The sequence below is a fragment of the Melitaea cinxia genome, chromosome 11 (genome assembly GCF_905220565.1).
Source record: "Melitaea cinxia chromosome 11, ilMelCinx1.1, whole genome shotgun sequence".
Lineage (NCBI taxonomy): Eukaryota > Metazoa > Arthropoda > Insecta > Lepidoptera > Nymphalidae > Melitaea > Melitaea cinxia.
The window spans coordinates 11,313,628-11,337,523 of NC_059404.1; the positions used below are offsets into that span (position 1 = coordinate 11,313,628).

At 32.3% G+C, this 23,896-nt stretch overlaps 1 protein-coding gene across 1 annotated transcript in view; it reads left to right on the forward strand.

Annotated features, from left to right (window-relative positions):
- The window catches only part of LOC123657608 (suppressor of lurcher protein 1), a 252,203-nt gene that overhangs the window by 82,097 nt on the left and 146,210 nt on the right, over positions 1 to 23,896 (forward strand). The window contains exon 4 of the mRNA XM_045593131.1: positions 21,428 to 21,654. Coding sequence (XP_045449087.1) covers positions 21,428 to 21,654 — 227 coding nt within the window. The remainder of the gene's footprint in view (positions 1 to 21,427; positions 21,655 to 23,896) is intronic.

Genomic DNA, 23,896 nt, shown 5'->3' on the forward strand with positions numbered 1-23,896 from the left:
AAAAGTCTCAGACACACGTCCTCCGGCCCGTTGAATCGACGATCTACGTAAGATGGCTGGATGAGGATTGCGGAAAACCGGGATGTCTGGTACGAACTCTGGCCTATGTCCAGCTGTGGACTGCCATAGGCTGAAGTGAGTGATTATTGATGATGAAATATACGACACGTGTTGTTTTTTTAAGAGTCCTCTCGTTGATTTCTCCTTCTGATTTTGAAATAAAGTTTAAGAATAGAGTACTATTTGAGTATCACATTATTCTGATTATTAATAATCAGTCTTAAGCATATACAACATTGACGTCATTTATGATGTCATTTACATGATGATGTTTTTGTTACATTGTTTTAATTTATTCAAATTAAAATGGTATAGTTATTATATTTAAATAGACACTGTTTAATGATTTGAAGCAGATTTTTTAAAGTGGTAACAAATTTCAATTAAATAGTAATTCATCACGCGGTTTCCTTTGATTTTTGTTCCGTTAAATCCGGTCCGGATTCGGAAAAACGCCTTGAAATAAAATCTGTCTACAAAGCGTTAAAAGAATTCGTTTTATTCCTTACTTTTACCTCATTTATCAGGTGAGAGTAAATTTTGGTAGACGTTGTTAAATGATTGCTTCCATTTCAAAGATATTTTATTTGATTTTTTTTTGTTTGAATATAATAATTGTCTTACAAGTGGTTCTAAGATTATTAATTTTTTTTCCAGTTTTGACTAAGACTTAGAATAAAAAGATCTCTTTGCTGAAGAAATGTACATAGTCATCAGTATCCCTCCTTTTAAAATACTCTTTCAAGGAATATGCAATCAATACAATAATATGGCTTACACAGAACACTTTTACATTCTTAAAGTACCTTAGAGTGAGAAGTTAAAACAAAAATAAATAGTAAATTGTTACATTAAGTTCGAACACGTGTGTCAATGCGAGTACAAAGCTTTTACAAAGATGCGGATCTTCTCGTGGATAGTAAAGTCGTACAGTCGCGATCTATGATGTTATATATTTTTTTAAATTAAACTATTCATAGTAAACTATAGTAGAGTTGTGAAGATTTGAATGGTAATTTAATTTTTAACTTAGCCATAATTAATGCCATTAGAGTTATAAAAATTAAAAAGATAAATGTGTCGAAATATAAAATTTTGAAATATAAAATAACAATACTACATAAAATGAAAATAAAAATTTACCTTAAAAGGAACTTAGTATATTTCACTGACTATTTCAGTAATTATAAAATATTATAATAAACCCCCCATGTTTCTCGAAAAACTGTCACACTTGTCTACCAAAGAGCCAATCATTCTTTTTAATAAACCTTTTCGTTCTGTCGTTGGATTCTTACTATAATTATAAGAACTTTTTTAACAATTGTATATTTTCTTTGTTTAAAGACGTATATAAAAAAAAAAAAAAGAATTATGCAATAGATTTTCTATGTCACAGTACAATCCAAAAATGCAGCTCGCGTCAATAGATGCAAGCAATCGAAATATTCGCTTTCCCATCCTTAGGATCGTGTACAGCTTCAAATTCTAGCTATATCTAGGATCTACTACTAGTACGGTGTATACGTAACTGCGAATTTTATGTATCCTTATATTTATTTCTTGATTCTTCAGAGCATAATATTATACGATTTTGTAACGAAAGATACGATATATTGTTTATAACGCAAGTATATAATTTCCAAAAAAAAAAACGCTTCAGCCTGTTATATCCCACTCTGGGCATAGGCCTCTTTCCACATGTAAGAGAAGGATCAGAGCTTTAATCCACAACGCTGCTCCAATGCGGGTTGGCGGATATATTCCCTACTATGAGTAATGATCGCTATCAGGTGTACATGATAACAACCGGGGCCGACGGCTTAACGTGCTCTCCGAGGCACGGTGGGGAGACCCACAAGGACTGCACAAACACCCAGACCACGGCAAATACCTGTATGGCCAATACAAATGTTTGTCATGTGCGGGGATCGAACCCGCAACCGCCAGCGCAACAGGTACAATCCATGGCTGTGACTGTTGCGCCAACGCGGTGGCAAAAAAAAACATTAAGTTTAATACAAGAACGATCATCATTATATTATTTTCAGCCTATACAGTCCACTGCTGAACATAGGCCTCCACAAGTTTATGCCAAAAATAACGTGAACTCATGTGTTTTGCCCATAGTCACCACGCTGGGCAGGCGGGTTGGTGACCGCAGTATTGGCTTTGTCGCATCGAAGACGCTGCTGCCCGTCTTCGGCCTGTGTATTTCAAAGCCAGCAGTTGGATGGTTATCCCGCCATCAGTCGGATTTTTAAGTTCCAAGTTGGTAGTGGAACTGTGTTATCCCTTAGTCGCTTCTTACGACACCCACAAGAACGATACTTCAATATAAAGTCAAGATGTCACCGATTTTGGTCGAATCACATTGCAGTAGAACTGCACCATTTTATTTTTAAGTTTATTACATATTCATATGACAAGAGCTACAAGGATTCCTGAAATATCCTGCTCAAAATATTAATCAGCCTGACTGGGGAAGTACCTCGACCTTACTGTTGTTGCAGACGTCTATAAGCTACGGTAATCGCTTACCATCAGGTGAGCCGTACGCTTGTTTGTCGACCTAGTTGTATAAAAAAAAAGTTTAATGGCCTAATTAGATTGGTTTTCGATTGATTAATTCAGCCTGTAACATCTTTTTTTTACACAACTATAGATCGGCAATAACGTAGCCTAAAAACCTGCAATACTATAAGCATTGCAACGCTTTGCCAACCCTACTCCGAGTCCCCCCAGAAGCTCTGGTCACCTTACTCACTACAGGAACACAACACTGCGTGAAAGTAGTATTAATTTGTTGTGATCTTCTGTAAGGGGGGTACTTTCCCGGTCTAGCTGCTCCAAATTTTGAGCAGTATATTTCCTGCTGTGCACTTCAGTTAACTACGTACTTCACTTCAGTTACAGTGCATAGAACATAGGCCTTTTTTCCATGTAGGAGAAGGTTTGTTGTTTTTAATTTAAAAATTAGCCTCCACGAACTCAAAATGGCCATGCCTTTTGTTAACATGCGTGCATTATTATAATACCACAGGCGATTTTTCATTACAACTACATATTGACAGTTGCCTGCCTAGAAAAACTAGGACGTGGTCCGACGCTGACGGTTTTTTTCCCCTTACAATTATTGTTTGATGGAAAAGTATACATATCATTCATTCATTCGTAATTTCTGAACATATTATTATTTTTCTTATCTATGTCTATATTTACACTTATTAGCTAGTTATCAGCAAGCACCTACACTTATTTCCTAGTTACCATATATGTACACTTGTGTTCTACTTACAATATACACTTAACCTATGTTACTGTTAATAAAGGTTTATTTTTAAATATATTTACTTATATATAGTTATTATTAATATTTATCTATTTATTTATTTTTTTAATTTATTTCTCTTATTTCCTTACATTTCACTACATTGCATACTTACATAAATACACCTAGGTGTAGAGAAGGTTAGGAGCTTAATCCACTACGCTGCTTAATTCCCTACTAGGGATAAATATATTTACCAGATGTCTTTGATAACAACTATGACCGACTAACCTACAAGGACAGACACACAGACGAGAACAAAATATTAGTGCAAATACTCCATCCCCAGCGCGAACCGAACCGCAACCTCCGTTGCTATGGCGCCGCACACGCCTCACCACTACACCAGAGCGATCTCAATAATGAATATCATTGGTAGTAGAAATGTTTATTTCTACAAGTACCATACGGTTAACCGCTTTGAATCATTATCAAAAAAATAATAATACTGAAAACTTTTTATAAAAATATTTTTGTATAGTACTAAAACACATAGTGAGAAATTCTTATTGCCAAGAGAATCTTTTTACAGCAGTTTGCATAATGCTTTGCACGCTTTAGTTTTAAAGGATTTTAAAGTACTTAAGCTCCGGCATTATTTCGGATTTCATGTATTTTAAAATAGTTTTTGTCACCGTAAAAGATGTTTTGAAACGTTGCGCTTGTTTCATAAATTAATCTTCCGTGGTGATCATAAAAGTATACAAAATTATGTACAAAAAATATTTACATAAATTTGTTTCATTACATATGATGTTAATCGCATATAAAACATATATTTAAAATTGTTGTAAATTTATATTATTTATATATTGCTACAATAACAATCACTTAAGCGCTTCACACTCAACGGCCCCTAGTAGGGTTTTCTCCTGTGTCAGGGGTCAGGAAAAACACACAATACACAAACACAAACGCCCAGATCACGGCAAAGATCTATGTGGCCAATACAAATGGTTGTAGTGAGCGGAGATCGAGCTCACGACCGCGAGCACAACAGCCAATGCTGTGACCCCTGCACCAACGCGTCGTCAACAATAATATCATACGGTTATCTGATTACATACATTCTATAGCATTATTCTTATTTTACTCGTGTATATTTGTACTTGTGCTGTGTGGCTACGGCACTAAAGAATTTAGCCACCTCCTCTCTTCCCGTGGGTGTCGTAAGAGGCGACTAAGGGATAACAAGGTTCCACAACCACCTTGGAACACATGAGTTCACGTTATTTTTGGCGTAAACTTGTGGAGGCCTATGTCCAGCAGTGGACTGTATAGGCTGTAATGATTGAATGATTGATATTTGTACTCGCTAAGCTTTCTAAGAATACTGAATTTTTTTATGTGAATGTGTTTTACCATCAATTTAATCTAAACTATCGTACATTTCGACGTTATAAATCTAATCTTATTACTTTCACGCCGATATATGAATCAGGCAAAATATTAGAAAGGCCTTCGATAAAGTCACGATCTTATGGATGAATATTATGGCTATTGAAACCGATAAAGATATTTATTGAAAGTTCACTAAATTGTAGGCCCTCTTCGGGTCAGTGATAGATGGTAGGGCCTGATAAGGATTCAGATCTAATTTTCCCTTCGTGTGAATGGAATCTTAGGTACTATATATGACGTAAGGGTTAATAATAAAGTCTGAACGGTTTATATTAGGCTTAACTATGTTTCTGTATTTAACATAATATTTAAATGATCTGTGTACTGTTCTTATATTTTTTCATTGGGTAATTTTAATTAGAATAGCTCGTGTTACTTAATTTCGTAAAATATACTTAAATTATTACATTTTCGACACCGGTGTCTTAAAAAAATACATGGCAGTCAATAAGACTTACTCTTCTTAAGAAAATTCCTTCATTCATTTTTCTTGAATATCTGTCCTGTTGTATAAAGGCAGATATAGACAATGGTTTAATACAATTTTAATGTTTACTTTTGATTAAAATTGTATTCTCATTTTAATAATGATGTTTTTTAAACCTTTTAAAACATAAAAATGTTTTTATTTTTTTTAAATAAAAAAAATTAGAATTTCAATATCAGTGGTTTTTAATGCAATATATTTAGCAATTAAAACGTATTCATTACTTAGTTAACAATGAATACGAATAATAAATCTTTTTAACAAACTAATACAATGAAGACACACAGAATAAGGATAAAATATAGAGCCCATTATGAAGTATTAAATATTTCAAAATACAAAAATAGATTATGCAAACTCAGAATATTATAAAAAACCCTGTCTGCCTGTAAAACATTACGTTGTTACCATATCATTAAGTGGAGTAGTAATCGTTAAAAGGAGAATAGAACCGCATATATCGTCTAGTATAAAATAAAGACAGTAGCATAATATTTGTAATAAAAATTCTTAGCCAGCTGACGTGAGTTAGATCCATGTAATAAAAACAATGCCAGAGGCGAACGGAATTATTTACTTCAATCGAAACGAATAGTGACATTCTGACTCTAACTGTAACAAAGATAAGGACGATATTACATTTCTTTTAGAAGTCAATCGTATAAAATGAATTCTGAACAAAATGGCGCAGTCCGTGATGTCTTCGATTTAAACGACTAAATGTACCGAAATGATTACTGAATTCAAAGAGTATCGAAGTTTAATGTAAAAACGTTAATTGGAAACTCGTTTACGTCGCCGTTTTTTTTTTATTTCATTAAATTTTTATACCTTTTTAAACGACGCTTTTACGTAATCCAAATGGAAACGATTACGAAGTATCAGTATTAATATTATTAATTAATTACATGACTGTACCTACCGTGTTGTCGCTTTAGTATTTAATTTTCTAATATTACATGATCAAAATTATGTGTTTATTTTGGAAACAGCTATTAAACTTCTAATTATGAACGCCAATTTATCAACGCAGTGATCTCATAATTGCGATTTATATCTATTTCAAAGATGAGTTAGTCATCCGATGTCCTGGAATACGTTGTCACGTATCATTCGTCGCCGAGATTAGATTTTCGTAAATATATCACAATAATTTCTTGTCACTTACCCATATTAATATTAATTACGGTATCATTAAGGATATTTGTCAATCCAAAATTAACAGAAAATAGTTTGAATTTTGATTAATAAATTTTCAGAATGTTGCGAATGAAAAATTATGCTGTGTGGTTACGGCATAAAAGAATATTCCCACCCCTCTCTTCCCGTGGGTGTCGTCAGAGGCGACTAAGGGATAACACAGCTCCACTACCATCTTGGAACTTAAAAGGCCGACCGATGGCGGGATAACCATCCAACTGCTGGCTTTGAAATACACAGGCCGAAGACGGGCAGCAGTGTCTTCGGTGCGACAAAGCCAGCCCTGCGGTCACCAACCCGCCTGCCCATCGTGGTGACTATAGGCAAAACATATGAGTTCACGCCATTTTTGGCATGAATTTGTGGAGACCTATGTCCAGCTCTGGACTGTGATAGGCTAAAATGATGATGATGATGAATGATGAATTTTCAGAACTACAACTTATAACTGACCTCCGCCGTGCATTATCATATAATACCTTGAAAATACGTATCGGCACTTCTTAATAATATGTTTTAGATGCTCTTTTATTCTTAATAGTCATTTTATTTATTTACTCAGTATATTCAATTTCTTCCCTGTGATCAGAAAAACATACATTAGCCACGATGGACATTCCATTTGCTGTCATTAAATCTATTTATTAACTAGCTGCTCGGACAGACTTCGTTCTGTCAAAACCTAATGCTCTAAAGCCTATTCTAATAATTACAGGTCATTGAAAAAGTCTGTAGATATAATAATTTAAGGTCTATAATCTTTTTTTTTTAATGTTCAAATTTTACGATACAATAAAAGTAATGAGTACAGCGGGTGTACGGTATAACCCCACAGCGTTTTCTATTAACACTTTCGTGATCGTTTTGATTCAATTTCACCTTATTGTTTGAAGCCAATTTCGTATTTAATTATATCTACATTGTAAATTAAATACTTTTCATATTTACCCAGTTATATTTTAATTGGAAAATGAAACTTTATGAATACTGAAATAACGAAGTGGCATGCTAAAAACGTAAAAAATAAAAATAAAATTCGTTCAACTAAAACTTTTTGTTTTACTTCCGTGTTTTCATGTTTCATTTTTCATTCATGTTAGCTTCCATTCATCGCTAAATTTGTACAAAAGTGATATTTTATAAGGAAGTCCGTAACAAAAACATAACAATTATAATTTCAATAAAATTAGTATGAAATTTTCACATAGAATTTCATAAGGCAAAAAATTTAATTACAGAGACGAATACTAATTAATGACATTGTGGCTAACGACGCGACGTAGGTATTGTTTCATCTGAAATTAACACATTTGTTTTAAGAATATCTGAAATGTAAATTTAGTCAACTTTCTATTTATTTCATTATTTTTGTCAAGAAAAAATATGATATTTCAATGCTTTTGTTTTTCCTATCTCATTCTGTCTTAGTAACTCAAAAATTTATTACTGAAAATTCGTACTATGATTAACTAAGGCATTGAATCAATTCTTTGTTCAATCTTTTTTTTTATTTTGTTGGCAATCTTTGTTTTTTTTGTACTGTTATCACTGTCTGTGTATATATACATATATCTATTACAATATACTGTATAACGAATTCATTTAAAAAAACATACACAACATTTTATACGTGTGTAATGTGAGTATGACTCTGATTCTCGAGAGAATAATTAGCTCTTCTAGAATTGAAACAATTTAAGAATTTCGGCTCTATTTTATTTAAAAATATTCTTGTTTTAGTAAAAAGAATTATTATATAAAATGTAATAATAACTTTTATTCAATAACACTAAACCCACAGAATACAAAGTCAACTGTGATGTGTGAACAGCTGAGTGGAGCTTACGAGACACTTCAGTATGTTTGTCCCAAATTAGTATTGACATTAGTGGCCGATACGTCGACAGAATTATAAACGATATACGCCAGAACTTGTGTGAACATATAAGTTTAAAGGTTGTGTTACATATTGCGATAGCTTCATGAAATCATGTGTGTATGCTAAATATATTTATTTATAGAAATACTAGCAGTTGCCGGCGGCTTCGCTCGCGTAGAAATTGTTAATATTTACAAAGAGGGGCTAAAATATATATAACAATTATATTACAAAAATTTAGGATCCATTTACTTACCACATTTATGATTCATCTTTCCTGTGTTAGATATACTAGACTGCTAGCAGAGTTCGCCCTGGGCTACGTTTGATGGAACAGTCGTGTGAAAAGCAATCTTCTCTTAGATCTTCTCAAGATATTTTTAGGTAATTTGAGTAATACGAACTGATCTCCTATTTTACCATACAGAACTTCCGCAAACGCTTGTTTACTTATTTATGTTACATATCAAAAGTCTAAAGATTTATGCAAACATAACACGCATTTTCAAAAAAATTTCAAGATTCTAATTCCAGAAATGACAGACTCCCACACAAATTTTAATCACTATTTCACCCCTTTATGTTAAAATTGTCACAAATAATTGAAACACGTGTTTACTCATTTTTGATTAGTTGTCCAGAATTAAATTAGATATTTCACGCTTCAGCCTGTAATATCCCACTACTGGGCATAGGCCTCTTTCCCCATGTAGGAGAAGGATCAGAGCTTAATCCACCACGCTGCTTCAATCCGGGTTGGCGGATGTATTCCCTACTATGAGTAACGATCGCCATCAGATGTACATGATAACAACCGGGACCGACGGCTTAACGTGCTCTCCGAGTCACGGTGGGGAGACCCACGAGAACTGCACAAACACCCAGATCACGGCAAACACCTGTATGGCCAATACAAATGTTTATCATATGCGGGGATCGAACCCGCAACCGCTAGCGCAACAGGCACAATCCATAGCTGTGACTGTCGCGCCAGAGCGGCGTCAATAAATTAGATATTTAGAGCTTCAAAATGACGAAATTTCAATTTAAACATTCAAACCTTATTTCACCCCTTTAATTATTAAACCTTATAAAACCTCAGCAACTTTCAACGGAAATTTAAGGACTTTTATGAAATCTTTCCGGGGCCCCTAGACTTCTTTAATGTCACTGTCGAAAAATTCAATCTTAGTGGACGTCTACTAAGTATTAACCGTCTCTCTGCAAATTTCAAGCTTGTAGCATAAAAATATAGTATTATATAAAAATGTTTGAGATCCCATAGACCATTTTAGTGCGGTCCTGTCGCACCATCCGTTTTTGGTTTACATTGGTCTACTAACTAGATTCCATATTTATGCGTCCAGCCGTTTTTGAGATGTCGTGATGAGTCAATAACTCAACGAATTTATATATAATATAATAAGAATTATAAATTTGAAAGTAATTCTGTCCATCTCTTATGCTTTTACCACTAAACCACTGAAGGAGTTTTCATGAAATGTAGCTGATTGAGTAGACCTTAAGAAAGAAAGGCCACCTTTGGCTTTTACTAAGGTAAGTTTTGCAAGTGTAGGTAGTTACCATTGATCATAAAAAAGACGGGAAGATGGTTCAGTGATAAGAAGGTAAAGGCTTTTACTTCAGGGATATCTTGGGCACCCTTAGCTACAGTTATATCTGGTGAAGATGGGATGTGTGAGGTTTAACAATGAATTAAAGTAGATATATTAAGTACAAAAACATCATATTAATTATTTATCACGTGGTTATATAAAATACCACTATGCAAATTCGCTGCAAAATAGTTCCAGTTAGGATGCTTAGTATTTTTTTTTTTCATTCAGTAACAAAAATCTAGAATATTTATAGTTTTGTCTAATGTAGATTTCAATTGTTGAAATTACACGTGTTTACTAATGTGTTCTCCGTTAACACTTTATGTTATGTTAATGTAATATTAACCTTGATCTAAATTCTATTTGTTTGGAAACCAAACATTTCTTTCAACACTTGTGTACCTATAGTATCCAATATTACAAGACGAAAATGTGGGTTTTGTATAAGATTTTTTTTTTATTTGGCACAAACAAATGAAATATATGTATGTAATAATAATTATTAATACTTTATTCTTGAAAATATTATTTTAAGCTTTCATTATACTTGAGTAATTTTTTTTGGATTAGATTAAATATAATAGCCGATAAGGTACTTACTATACACAGCTTTAGGTCACATATTATGCTGCGCGTCTTATACTCCTATACCGATATGGCGATTTTAGGAGGGGCTTTTTGTATTTCCCAAATGTACAATTTACGATCCAATACCTACTACGTAATTTTCACGCTTTATAACGTTTATGTAGTAATTCGAAAGGATGTAAGAGTTTATTTTCAGCTAAGTATACCATATTTTACAAGGTGATGATATTAAAATATAACTTGAGTTTTAAGTTTTTTTGAAATTTTTAGTTTTCCTCCGTATCCTTATACGCTCTTGAAAAACTAAAGGGTGGTTGTCCAGACTTGAGCTATCTAGCACTTATTCTTTGCATTATGTCTTTGTCCTAAACCAAAACGAAAAAAAAAAAAAAAATAGTAAGACACAACAAATCACGATTTCCAAGATGATAATTGGTTTTTCGGTCTTAAGACTCGACATCGCTTGCCTTTAATTTTTTTCTGCAATTCTTAATTAAGTTTTATTATTGGAGGGAAAATTGAGACTAAGGCATTCCTCCCTAATCCTGATTAATCACAAGAGTCGTATCAATTACTTACGTCAATTTGTGACTTTCAAGTTAAGGGCGATCTATCAATTTGTACAGTGTAACGCATTTGTACTATTACTATAGAATTATAAAGTTAAATACAAAATTTAAAAAATATTTCTTTTATAATATTATTATATTATAATAGAAATATTACTAAGATATTTAATTTAGCAGAAACTTAAAAAAAATACTGTAAAATTAAAACTCAAAGTTTCAAAAAATTAAAAATGATAAAAAAACCGTCAGAATTGCTTGCCAAGTTGCCTCCACTCCATACAGAGCTTATCTGTATCATAATTGTTTGCAAATTATTATTGTTATTTTTATTTTTGAATTAAAAGTATATTAATACATACTATTGCTGTATGGACCCGAAGACATTTCATGTTGGTATTATGATTTATTCATGCGGATTTTTTTTTTAAGACATGCCAAAAGAATATTACTTTTAAGGAACTTTGCTAATTTTATTATCGTCTACAACGTGTTTAGCGGAAAAAGCTAATTACGTAAATGTCAGTCACATTTTTTTACATACAAATTGGGTAAAAAAATATTATCGTAACATTTTGACCTTTGAATTACAGGGATAAAATATATAATACTACTTAAGATATAATATTATTATTATTATGACCAGTAGACAGTAGACAAGACTTTTTCAATTTTATTTTTTTTTTATTTTTGATATGATTATTATTTAATTAGTTATAAAATATAATAGTTTTTACCCGACTGCCAAGGAAGGGTTATGTTTTTCGCGCGTATCTTGTATGTATGTATATTTGTATGTAATATTCTTTACTACCTCATATTTCCAGAACTACTGAACGGATTTACATAATTGAGGTATCGTTAGGTTCGTCTTAGCTGTCCAAGTGTTCTTAGATAGGTGACATTAAAAAAAAATGAAACATGGCGGCTCCGCGAAGCCATTGTAGTTAATAAAAAAAATTTTTTTTTCTCGAATACTACAATGTGGGTATCAAATTGAAGGGCACAATACAAGGATTTTAAAAAGGTATATCATGATTATTATTACCGTAATGCTAATAAAGAAATACAATATTAAAGTTTAAAAAATGTGGACTTTGCTCGGACGTTGTTCTTCACGCAGGCGGGTTTTTGGTTTTTTTTAATTATTAATAAAGAGTTTCTTACCGATTCTTCTGAGTTGAATGCATATTCTGAATCAGCGGTAGCTTCACATCATTTTAAATTAATAAGCTACAGTGTATAATAATGATCATTATTGTGTAACAAAACGCAAACGTAACGCTTATACTAGGTTAATATGACATAAGATTATAATTAAATAGGTTATACATTAATAATAAAAATTTACATGTTAAGCTGTAGGTTACTATGTTACGGGAAACATATTATTTTCAAGTCAAGTCAAAAAATGCTGTCTGATTTCGTTATTAGGCTGTATTCCTACAGAGTTTTGGCTAGTAGTTGTGTTATTTTTAACAATGTCCCGTGTGTCCCGTTACTCACTAAAATCATCATATCAAAAATTTCAATCTAGCGGGTACATCGTTCCATAGCTTAATTGCCTAGAGCACCGACACGGAGATGCAGGTTCGATCCCCGCTGGAATGCTCGATTTTTGATATGATATTTAAAAAAAATGTTAAAAAAAATGGTTTCGCACTTTTGAAAACAATGGACGTACTCGTATTGTTTTCCTGAATCCCTGAATCTTTTTCGTATATCGTTGCTATCGGCTTTTTCGTAATCAATCAATGTAGCTAGCTGCTTTATTATTTAAAATATCAAATTTTAATGATTTTAGAATATAAAAATGACGATAGTCATAATATTAAGTGTTTGTCAAATGTTTTTAAATACTTTATTAAACTACGTAATAGTGGTCTGTTCTTTTCATATCTTTTAAGCTCTTTGTAAAATGGAACATTCGAACAGTTCACTTTTGCATACAGAAATAGGCCTCGCGTCGTCGTTTTTACTATCATCATGAAGCGGAACTTGTGCAAACATGTCCTATTATTATTTATACCTACAAACTCAGAAAAAACGTGTCATTCGAAGCAGATTCCGTACATTTTAAAACCTTATGTTAACAAACTTTTAGGTGGTTAGTACACTGAATGCAAAGCCAGTACAACTGTAGCATGAACTTCGTTAGATATCTAGTTGTGCTTGATTATACATAGCGTTACATTGTCATTAAGATCAACGAAGCATAGCTGCTACATTGTTATGAAGTAATTTCAGTTTAATTTGGCCTTTTAGCTCACATTTTCAGTTTTCGTTTTTAGCTTTTATGTTGCAATTTTTTTTAAGTCAAATAATTTCAAGTATTGTAATATTTATAATGAAAAAAAAATACGAATATTATCGCGGTTTATTTGGGTTTTTAAATGCCTAACACTTCGGATACTTCACAGCAACCATGGTCATGGGAGGACTTACGTGAGTAAAGTAAAAACCTTACTTACTATTACTTAGGGAAATTTTTCGCCACAGTGTAACAGCGTTATGGATTATTCTTCAACCCGGAAAGGCTTTATGGAAACGGAGCCTTTGCTGTGGATCATTTATAGGCTGCTTCATTCATAATAAATTAATAATTCGTGATAATACTTACTATGATGATATAATTCTACTAATAATATAAACGCGAAAGTTTGTATGTATTGATGTATGGATGTTTATTCCTCTTTCATGCAAAAACCACCTAAGGGATTTTAATGAAAGTTTACAATAATATAGCATATACAATAATATAGGTACATTAGAATAATAATAATATAATAATCTGGCGCGAACTTAGGGAGGTCTATGTCCAGCAGTGGACTGCGATAGGCTGAAGTGTGTGTGTGTACATTAGAATAACACATAAACTATAATTTTTAAAAATAGTGTGTGATTTGTCCAAAATATAACGATAATTTTCAAGTAAGTCGGAAAAAAATCTACCATCTGCGAGCGTTCTGGCGTGCGCTGCAAAAACTGTAGAGTTTACACGTATATAAAGTATTAAAAAATATTTATCTTAATTACTCCTACACAAAAGTCCGCGACAGCATATATCTATATTTTATGAGTAAGCCATTATCGCAGGGTTAAAACAGGGAACCATAAATACAATTAAAATTGATAATTTCTAATGCACATTTGGTAATAACAAATTGATTTTTATGTTGCAGAACCAATTTTGACGAATTTTGGTATAAAGATAGATATTGACAAGATAATAAGCTACTCAAAGTACTTACTAATCCTGCGTAGACGAAGTCGCGGGTACCAGCTAGTAAACTATAAACTTAAAATATGATCCGACAATATATTTTAAAACGGAATGGTTTATTTTTATAACAAACTAGCTGACCTGGCGAACTTCGTATCACCTTATTTTTTTCTGAAATATAATAATAACATAATATATCAAAATAAAATATAGCCTATCTTTTAAGTTGGATCAAACTGCACACGGTGTGCAAATTTGACTAAAATCGGTTAGGTAGTTTAGGAGTCCATTGAGGACAAACATTGTGACACGAGTTTTATATATATTAAGATTAATCGGTATCTCAGAAAAAATAGGTAATGCTTGACTTTGCACAGAACTTTCTTACCGTTCTAATCAAAATAAAACACCACGTTAATTTAGTCGAGCAATATTTTAGTCCGGCGCTAAATAAAAAAATCTGAATGAAAACGTTATTTTCCCAAGAAAAATAAACGTTTTCGTTGTAATGATGTGAAAGTTGGATGAATTTCGACAGTCGCGGATTTGATGCCCATATGAAATAGAAATCTGTTTAGCACACAACGTGTTTTAGAGAACACGTAAAACGTTCAATTTCAATGCCATCAATATGAGCTCATAATGATCATTCTAGAATATTATCACTAAGTCTAACTTTAATCCTTCTCCTGTATGAAGATAAGGCGTTGCCTAACAGGGAGATGTTAGCAGATTATTTTAGTTCAATCCAGTACAATTTTAATTTTAACTAACTTTAATATAACTACTGTACTGTGTGTACGGTACTGTGTGGCTACGGTACTAAAGAATATAGCCAACCCCTCGCTTCCCGTGGGTGTCGTAAGAGGCGACTAAGGGATAACACAGTTCCACTACCACCTTGGAACTTAAAAAGCCGACCGGTGGCGTGATAACCATCCAACTGCTAGCTTTGAAATACACAGGCTGAAGACGGGCAGCAGCGTCTTCGGTGCGACAAATCCAGCCCTGCGGTCACCAACCCGCCTGCCCAGCATGGTGACTACGGATAGCACAGATGAGTTCACGTCTTATTTGGCGTAAACTTATGGAGGCCTATGTCCAGCAGTGGACTGTATAGGCTGTAATGATGAATATAACAGCGACTTTTAATAGACACGGTTTCAAGCATGTATCTGATTAAAATTTACATGCGACACACAATCTACTCTAAAATCAATGTTATATAATTATACAATTCTGTATCTGTGTGCGATCGCGTATGTTCATATTTACAGGCGTGTGGCCTTTACTTACTCATTTATATGCCACAAATAGACATGCAATGTTTATTTAAACCATATAACATGTTTTTTACTACTATAAACTAACTGTAAATAATAGTACAATAACTTTAGCGATTTATAATCTGAATTTATAAAATTCTTGAAATTTAAATTTACAGTAAGTTAAACAATAAAACCAAAATTAAGGCTCAGTATACATTTTTCCTTCCCTACCTCCTCCTCCTTCTCCTAAATGGGGAAAGAGGCCTATACCCAGTAGTGGGATACTACAGGCTGAAGCGTATACATTTTTACAATTTTATAACGTTTAATTTTGTGAGATTTGTAAAATTAATGTATCTCGAAACTTACTGCAAATAAATTTGATGTCTTATTTTATCTCTCTACTGATTGTACACTGCGGTTTTACCCGCATTCATTTGAGAAAAATATGTACTAACAAATCTAGCCTTCCTTGGTAAATGGGCTATCCAACACAATAATTTATTAATTTGAACCAACAGGTCCTAAAATTAGCGCGTTCAAACAAAAAAGCTCTTCAACTTAGTAATTTTATAGTATAGATATGAAATCTCAATAACTGTGTTTGCTCGCAAATTAAAAAAAAACGACTTAAATTACATCGATAAGTAATACAACGTAGGTCAACGAAAAAAATAGTCAAGTAAATACGCGTTATCAAAGATTACTCAAAAAGTAGTTATCAGATCCCGATCAAATAGAAACGAGACCACGTGACAAGCATTAGCTTTCGATTAAAGTAAAAATCATACAACGTAGATTGACGAAAGAATTGTCAAGTAATTATTAAAAGTATATAACGTATTATTAGATATAACTCGATAAGTACTTATAAGATCTCAATTAAATTGAAATATGACATGTAATGATGACACGTAACACCTTTCGATAAAAAAATCAGCTAAATTGGTCCGGTCCACCCAATCAAAAGCTCTTAGGTAACATTCATAAAAAAATACAATCAAACTGAGAACCTCCTCCTTTTTTTGGAAGTCGGTTGAAAAATGTATCACTGCATTACCATATTTATCATACAACATAATTTAGCAGTTGGGTATTTACCTAATATTTTCTTATTGCAGTAATGTCGCGTTACTGCATTTGTCATTCATCTAACCGCTCGTTTTACACTAGTTCTTTATTATTTTATATTCATGAAAATTCACTATCCACTTTATAAATATATTTATAATACAATTTTGCATTGACCGCAAATGAATTTGTTACAAAATTTATATAAATATCCGATTTAAATATCCTTAAAACTTTGCAATTAATTGAAGTTAGTGTAATTAATACGAATTATATTATAAAGTTATTAATTCTCGAATGGAGGCCAAGGCTCTGAAACTCCCCTAGGGAGGCTTACGATCTGCAGTGGACTGTAAACGCTGATGATGACGACACTAACAGCAAATATTTATAAATATAAATTGTTGATTTAATTACTTCCAACTTTATAATAAATTAAGTTTATCCAGTAATGAGGAAAAGAACATAAATATTACTTAATAATTTGGATTAACTTCTATAACCTTATCTCGATGTTTAAAATCAAAAAGTAATATTGAGAAGCCAAAACTTGATATTATTTTATTTTTTCAACATTTGAGGTAAAATGTACCTAAACAATGAGTACAATTTTATAAATTGAAAGCCGTACTTTGACCTCGATTTCCGTTGCTTTTATATGAAAAAACTATTAACCTTCACATTTCAATAGTTCGATAATTAATTATTACAGATAATACTACTTTTTATGTTGACAAAATAGTTTTTTTTCTATTCCAATGGAAAAGCGACCAAATACTAAAATAATTAAATTTTTCCGTTGACATTTAATTATTTATATGCCTTATCATACAGAGGTATTTTCATTAAAAATAAAAGGTTAACCCAGTATTCCTACTGGGTTAACCTTTTATTTGCCGGCAAACAGGCAGTTACGATTAGTCGAACCTTTAATTTAGTCTTATAATATTTATTTTAACGACAGTATTTAAATTACATATCTATAAACCTAATCATGCTTAAAGTAATTCAACAGATAAAATACAGTACGCTATTAGGAAGAAACAATTTGAAGAGTCGAATACGTACAGTTCAACCGAAAAATCTACTGAGCACACATCATGAAATATTAAACCGAAAAGGAACGCTACCAAAAATAGAGAATAATAAAAAAGTTTGGTAGTTTTGCGCTTCGTATCTCGTCATTTCGTCCGAATTGAGTTGGGTCATTGCTTTTAATAATGGCCTGTCATCACCAAAGAAGAGGAGATGAGGAGATTGGTAGTGATGTAGGTTACCTATTTTATTTACGTACTTGCTGATTTTTGTAGATGCACAGTCTGAAAAAAAAATGTTTTCGTATTAATTGAAATGAAAGTATCATTAATACGAGATAAAATTTTGTTCTTCTCTTTTCTTCGAAATAAAATTTACTTTAACTTTCCTATCTTTAGGAAAATACTGTCCGTTGTTTATTTTTGTGACTTACTTCGTCAATTTACATTAAGTAAAAATAACGTTATTATTTTTAGTTAAGAATGAAAATCTTAAGCTGTAAAATAATTAATATTTTTATTGACATCATTCTTCACTTATTTTTATCATCACATCACATCACCCTTTCGCAGTCCACTACTGGACATGGCGTCTACAAGTTCACGTCAAAAATGGCGTGAACGCATGTGTTTTGCGAGTGTCTATGTCAAGTTTGTGACTATGTCACCACGCTGGGCAGGCAGGTTGGTGACCGCAGGGCTAGCTTTGTCGCACCGAAGACGCTGCTGCCCGTCTTCGGCCTGTGTATTTACACAGGCCGAAAGCACATGCACATGCACAAAACCAGCAGTTGGATGGCTATCCCGCCATCGGTCGGCTTTTTAAGTTCCAAGGTAGTAGTGGAACTGTGTTATCCCGTAGTACGACTCTTACGAGACCACACAGCATCCGTAACCACACAGCATAGCTTATTTTTATGTTAAGCTAGAAAGGCTATTCATATTTCCCAATGCTGATCCAGTTAGATGATATATTACGGAGTTTTAAATATAGGTAAACCGCTAAAGGCATGATTAAAATTTTTTGATTAGCTATTAATCAGCTGTTTATCACAAATTCAATTAATTATAAGTTTTACCTACACGGACAATTTTACTAATGAAATTAAATAAAATTCATAAAAAGCCTAATAATGAAATGAAATGAAATCCATAATTCGCGAGCTTCATTAATTTTAACAGAATGAAATAAACTTACAAGAGAAACTATTATTACAATCTTTCATATTTGAATACAAAATAAATATTTAAAAAAAAAACCTAATATGATTTATGGAATAGCTATTTTATACGGCTTACATTGATTTTGTTACACAACAAGAGAAAATAGTTTTTTTGTTTTTTTTTGTCTAAATATACTCTTTCGTAATTTCAAGCAATGTGACATTTCAAGTGTACCGTTTTCATAGGTGCTTTAACGGCATACATGGAAATTTACCTTTCGTACAAAATTATTAGAAATCCCGATTTATACCAAAGATTTTACACACAAGAAAATATTCATTCATCATTACAGCCTATACAGTCCACTGCTGGACATAGGCCTCCACAAGTTTACGCCAAAAATAACGTGAACTCATGTGTTTTGCCCATAGTCACCACGCTGGGCAGGCGGGTTGGTGACCGCAGTACTGGCTTTGTCGCACCGAAGACGCTGCTGCCCGTCTTCGGCCTGTGTATTTCAAAGCCAGCAGTTGGATGGTTATCCCGCCATCGGTCGGCTTCATAAGTTCCAAGGTGGTTGTGGAACCTTGTTATCCCTTAGTCGCCTTTTACGACACCCACGGGAAGAGAGGGGGTGGCTAAATTCTTTAGTGCCGTAGCCACACAGCACAAGAAAATATTCTTTCACTTAAAACTTGACAGTAAATTCAGATGAAAATTCCAGAACGTGTAATTGTACTATGTAAATCAAAATATGAAAAAAAAATAGTACAAACGTCATCACAAATTAATTAGGTCATAGGAGATAGTGTTCTTCTTTAAATATTCGTTTTTGCTTAGTTTAAAAGTCCAATAAATAACAATGAAAGCGTCTCTGACGTCAAGCAACTGCGGGGACACGGTTACTATCCAGCATCGTTCTAGATTTTATCCTATATCCCCTTTAACTAGCTACCTGCCCCGACTTCTTTTATGTTGGAAACATACTATATGTTGCTGAACTATTTGTGTGTAATACTAAATAACATATGTGTATTATTTACAGTTTGACAGTTTCAGTAAACAATACACGAGTTTTCAGTACTAAAAAGTTCACAAAACTCATATTAATAATAGTAATTATTACTCACCTAAATAATAGATTACTTGAGTATCTTTTTTTTTATTAAGATACAATTCTTCAAATACAATTCTTCAAGATTTTGAGAGTAAAGACTATACGTTTTAATTTAAAATCAAATTAAAAAAATAAAGGATAACGTTTATTTATATTAAAACAGCATATATGACGTAAGTTGCTTCTACGCGTAACACCAATACCTGTTTTTTGGTTCTAACTAGTATACATAATCGATAGTATTATTTCATTTATACGGAATAATTTTCTCTAATTTGTAATGAAGAAAAAGCTGCAAATAGATTTGTTACGTTATCGTGATAAAAACATTTATAATAAATTAGAATATTTTAAACAAATTATGTCTATCATTTATTAAAATGTCTTATTTATATAATGTACAATACAAACATATTTTATGAAATAACAAAGTTTGACGTAAACATGCTAAATGAAACTATTAAGTACGTTAAATTATACACTAAACTCGAAGTTATTTCGGTAGGTCATTAACTATCGCGGATAAAATAGTTAAACCATCTTATTACGCTTAATGAGCGCTTATTGCGCCAAATTATGTAATAATAAATGTGTTATTTTAACGTAATATCTCGCTGCTTTAAATTGTAATTTAGATTCCAAGTTATGAAATTCGAGTTAATGTTCAAATAAAATAATTCTAGAGATAGAAAATTCTTTCTAAAGTACTTAGAACGAGCGGTAATTTTGTAAATGTAAATTAAATTATCTAAAATTATTAATTATTATATTACAAAATTCATCGCTTATAATAAATATTTATTTTTCATAATCATTTAACATTTGCTTTTTAAGATCTCCATTTGCAATTACTTTCTATCATAAATATAATTGAATTTATCAACTCTTTAAAATCATTTGATATAAAGACATATTTTGATATTAAAAGCAATTTGTATCCATTACTTTTTTATTTCAAATTTTTAGCCAAAGCTCGATGTCTGTAGGACACTGAATTTATAAATAGCTAGGAAAGATCACACGTTGCTTACAACAGTACTATATTTGATTTAGGTTACGTGTGCTTTTAAAGTTAAGCCTTCATTAATCAGAACCAAATTTAATTTTTGGTACGTTAATAACCAGCAATCAAATATGGGATTTATCTGATTTTAGGTAAGCGCTAGATTTATTGAGACATTGTTTATAGGAATTATTAGGAATTGATGTCATCGTGTGATATTGATGTTTAGTTTTCTTACTCGTTACTGCTCGTTAGTGTTAGCTACTCAACTTTCCTTTTTTTATCAATAATAATTTTACTACTCTGATCGACATAATCTAGTCTGATATAATAACGAACATGCCGTAAACAATCACGTACAGCGTGGCTAATTACTACAAAAGCAACAAATATTCATTTCGTTTTAATTGTTACAGATGCACTCAAGGTGACTACGTGAAGATATACTGGGAGGTGCAAGGGCCTGGGCCGCCAGGCGCCATCAACGAGCGCTCGGCCTGGTCCAAAGTACTCTGCGGCAACAGGGCGGAAGTACCGCCAGCTTTATATTCACCCGGACCTTCCTTAATCCTCGAATTTTATACAAGCTCAAGACACAATAACAACACCGGCTTCCTTGGAACCTACAATTTTGTTGACAGACGTAAGTAAAAAAGTTTTACATATTCTATAAAATTTAAATATTCATTGACACTTATGACTATATTCATTGAAATAGTTTTATACCACTAAAAACGACTGTTCTTTAGACTAAACGACTGAAGTAAAACTTACAAACTGTAACTCTCTCTCTCTTTCTATATTCACTAACTTATATAACCCTCTCAGCTTCCGTTCGACTCGCCCGATCACACTTTTTGTAAAGCTCTCGTCACGCATTCAACAGCTTACTCCCCAAATCAAGCGTGTGTAATTAAAGAAGTTTTACTTCAATAATTAATACATTGTTTATTTTACGTATACTCTAGAACTATGAGAAATAAAGAATAGTTTAAAAATTGAACAATTTTTATTGCAATCAACAAATATTTTCTAAACAAAAAAAAAAAAAACAACTCGTGTACACATACGTAAAGAATAAAAACAAACCAAAAAAATTAAATTTACCGTCAATCTGGCGTTATTTTTATTTTCAAATTGTTGTCTAGTGTCAAATAGATTTCTCATTATTTCGAGGACATTGAATATTGGAAGTTACAACGATACATAGTGTAATTTTCACCCAATAAAAATATTTTCAGGTTTAAGTTTGCGATCCTGCGACATATATCCAAATAATAACCGTAAAAGTCGAAATCGAACACGAAGAGAATATCTAATAGCCGGAATAACTAGCCAATTACCCGTTTGATCATATACCCGTTATAACCACTCAATATTCGTCAGAGTTTCGGAATATTACCACAAATTATACTGACGGCAGATTGGCTAAACGTCAAAGTGAAGTTAAAATTTTAATTTAAAGGGTAATTTTGTTAGTAAGTCGATTTCCATATTTAATGTCTTTAACAGTTACAGTGTATGTACGTTAGTACTTGCTTATGGTCTTGCAGGCGTCCATAAGCTATGGTAACCACTTACCATTAATAGGACCATATTTGCAAAAACTACCAAGACTACCAAAACGGTTACAATGAAAATTGCTATTCTAAGTCTCTGGTGTAACGTATAATTCTATACTAAAACTTACAGCGACCACAAAAAAAGATTTTTTTTATACAACTAGGTCAGCAAACAAGCTTACGACTCACCTGATGGTAAGCGATTTCCGTAGCTTATAAATGCTTTAACACTAGAAGCACCAAAATTGTGTTGTCGAGCTATCCCCCCCCAGGAGTTTTAGTTTCTTACTTACCACAGGAACACAACACTGCTTAAAAGCAGTAGTATTTAGCAATGCTCTTCTGTAAGGTCGAGGTACTTTCCCAATCGGGCTTTTCCATATTTTGAGCAGAATATTCTTTGCCCTACCTCAGTTAAATAGTGTTCCACGTTTAAAAAAAAATGTGAGTACCCTTATAACATATTTTACGTGATATCTGAAATGAAAATTTTCTATTAAACCCGAATGAATTAAAAAAATAATTTAAAATTATTTTATGAAGACATAAGACATACACATGACACTGACATAGTTGTCATTTGTGTCTTCATTTATTGTCATAAATCCTGCTTATTCAATTACTTATTTATTACATTAGTTGCCTAAGTCTGAGTGCTATAATGTAGGTATCCTACGTTTAATATTTGTGGTAGCAGAATATGATACATTATAACTTCATATACATAACTTCCAAGTACGTTTCTCGGCTCTCAGATCATTGAACAATGATGAAAGGAGGTCATTCTTGATAAGACATTCAGAAATACGGTTTCATGAACCACTCATAGACTACAGTATACTTTGATATTGATACGAGTTCAACAATCAAATATGTGGCAAAGTGATTATTTGTAGATGGTCTTGATATGAGTGGAATACTCAAAACATATACTAGGCATATATTAGAACATTCATAAATTAGAACAAGGTAATATTTTGACCCTTTTGTCCATCTTCAATAATTATTTATTTATAAAAAAATCATATTATCATAATGTCTCTAAATATAAATCCTAATAAAATGCAACTCTAAATAATTTAAAAATAAGAAAAACATACAAAGTTTTATGAGAGGCGGAATAATATAAAATAATAATATGAAATTTGCTATATCTTAAAGTACTCAAACTTTGGCTTTGTATGCGACACGTATCGAAGCCAAATGGGCTTATTCCATACGTCTAGAGTCAATTTGACTTGGCATCTGTCCGATTTTTATATCCAAGTTTAACAAAGATAAGGAAGCCTAAGAATGATATTTTATTTTTTTTTAAATAATTAA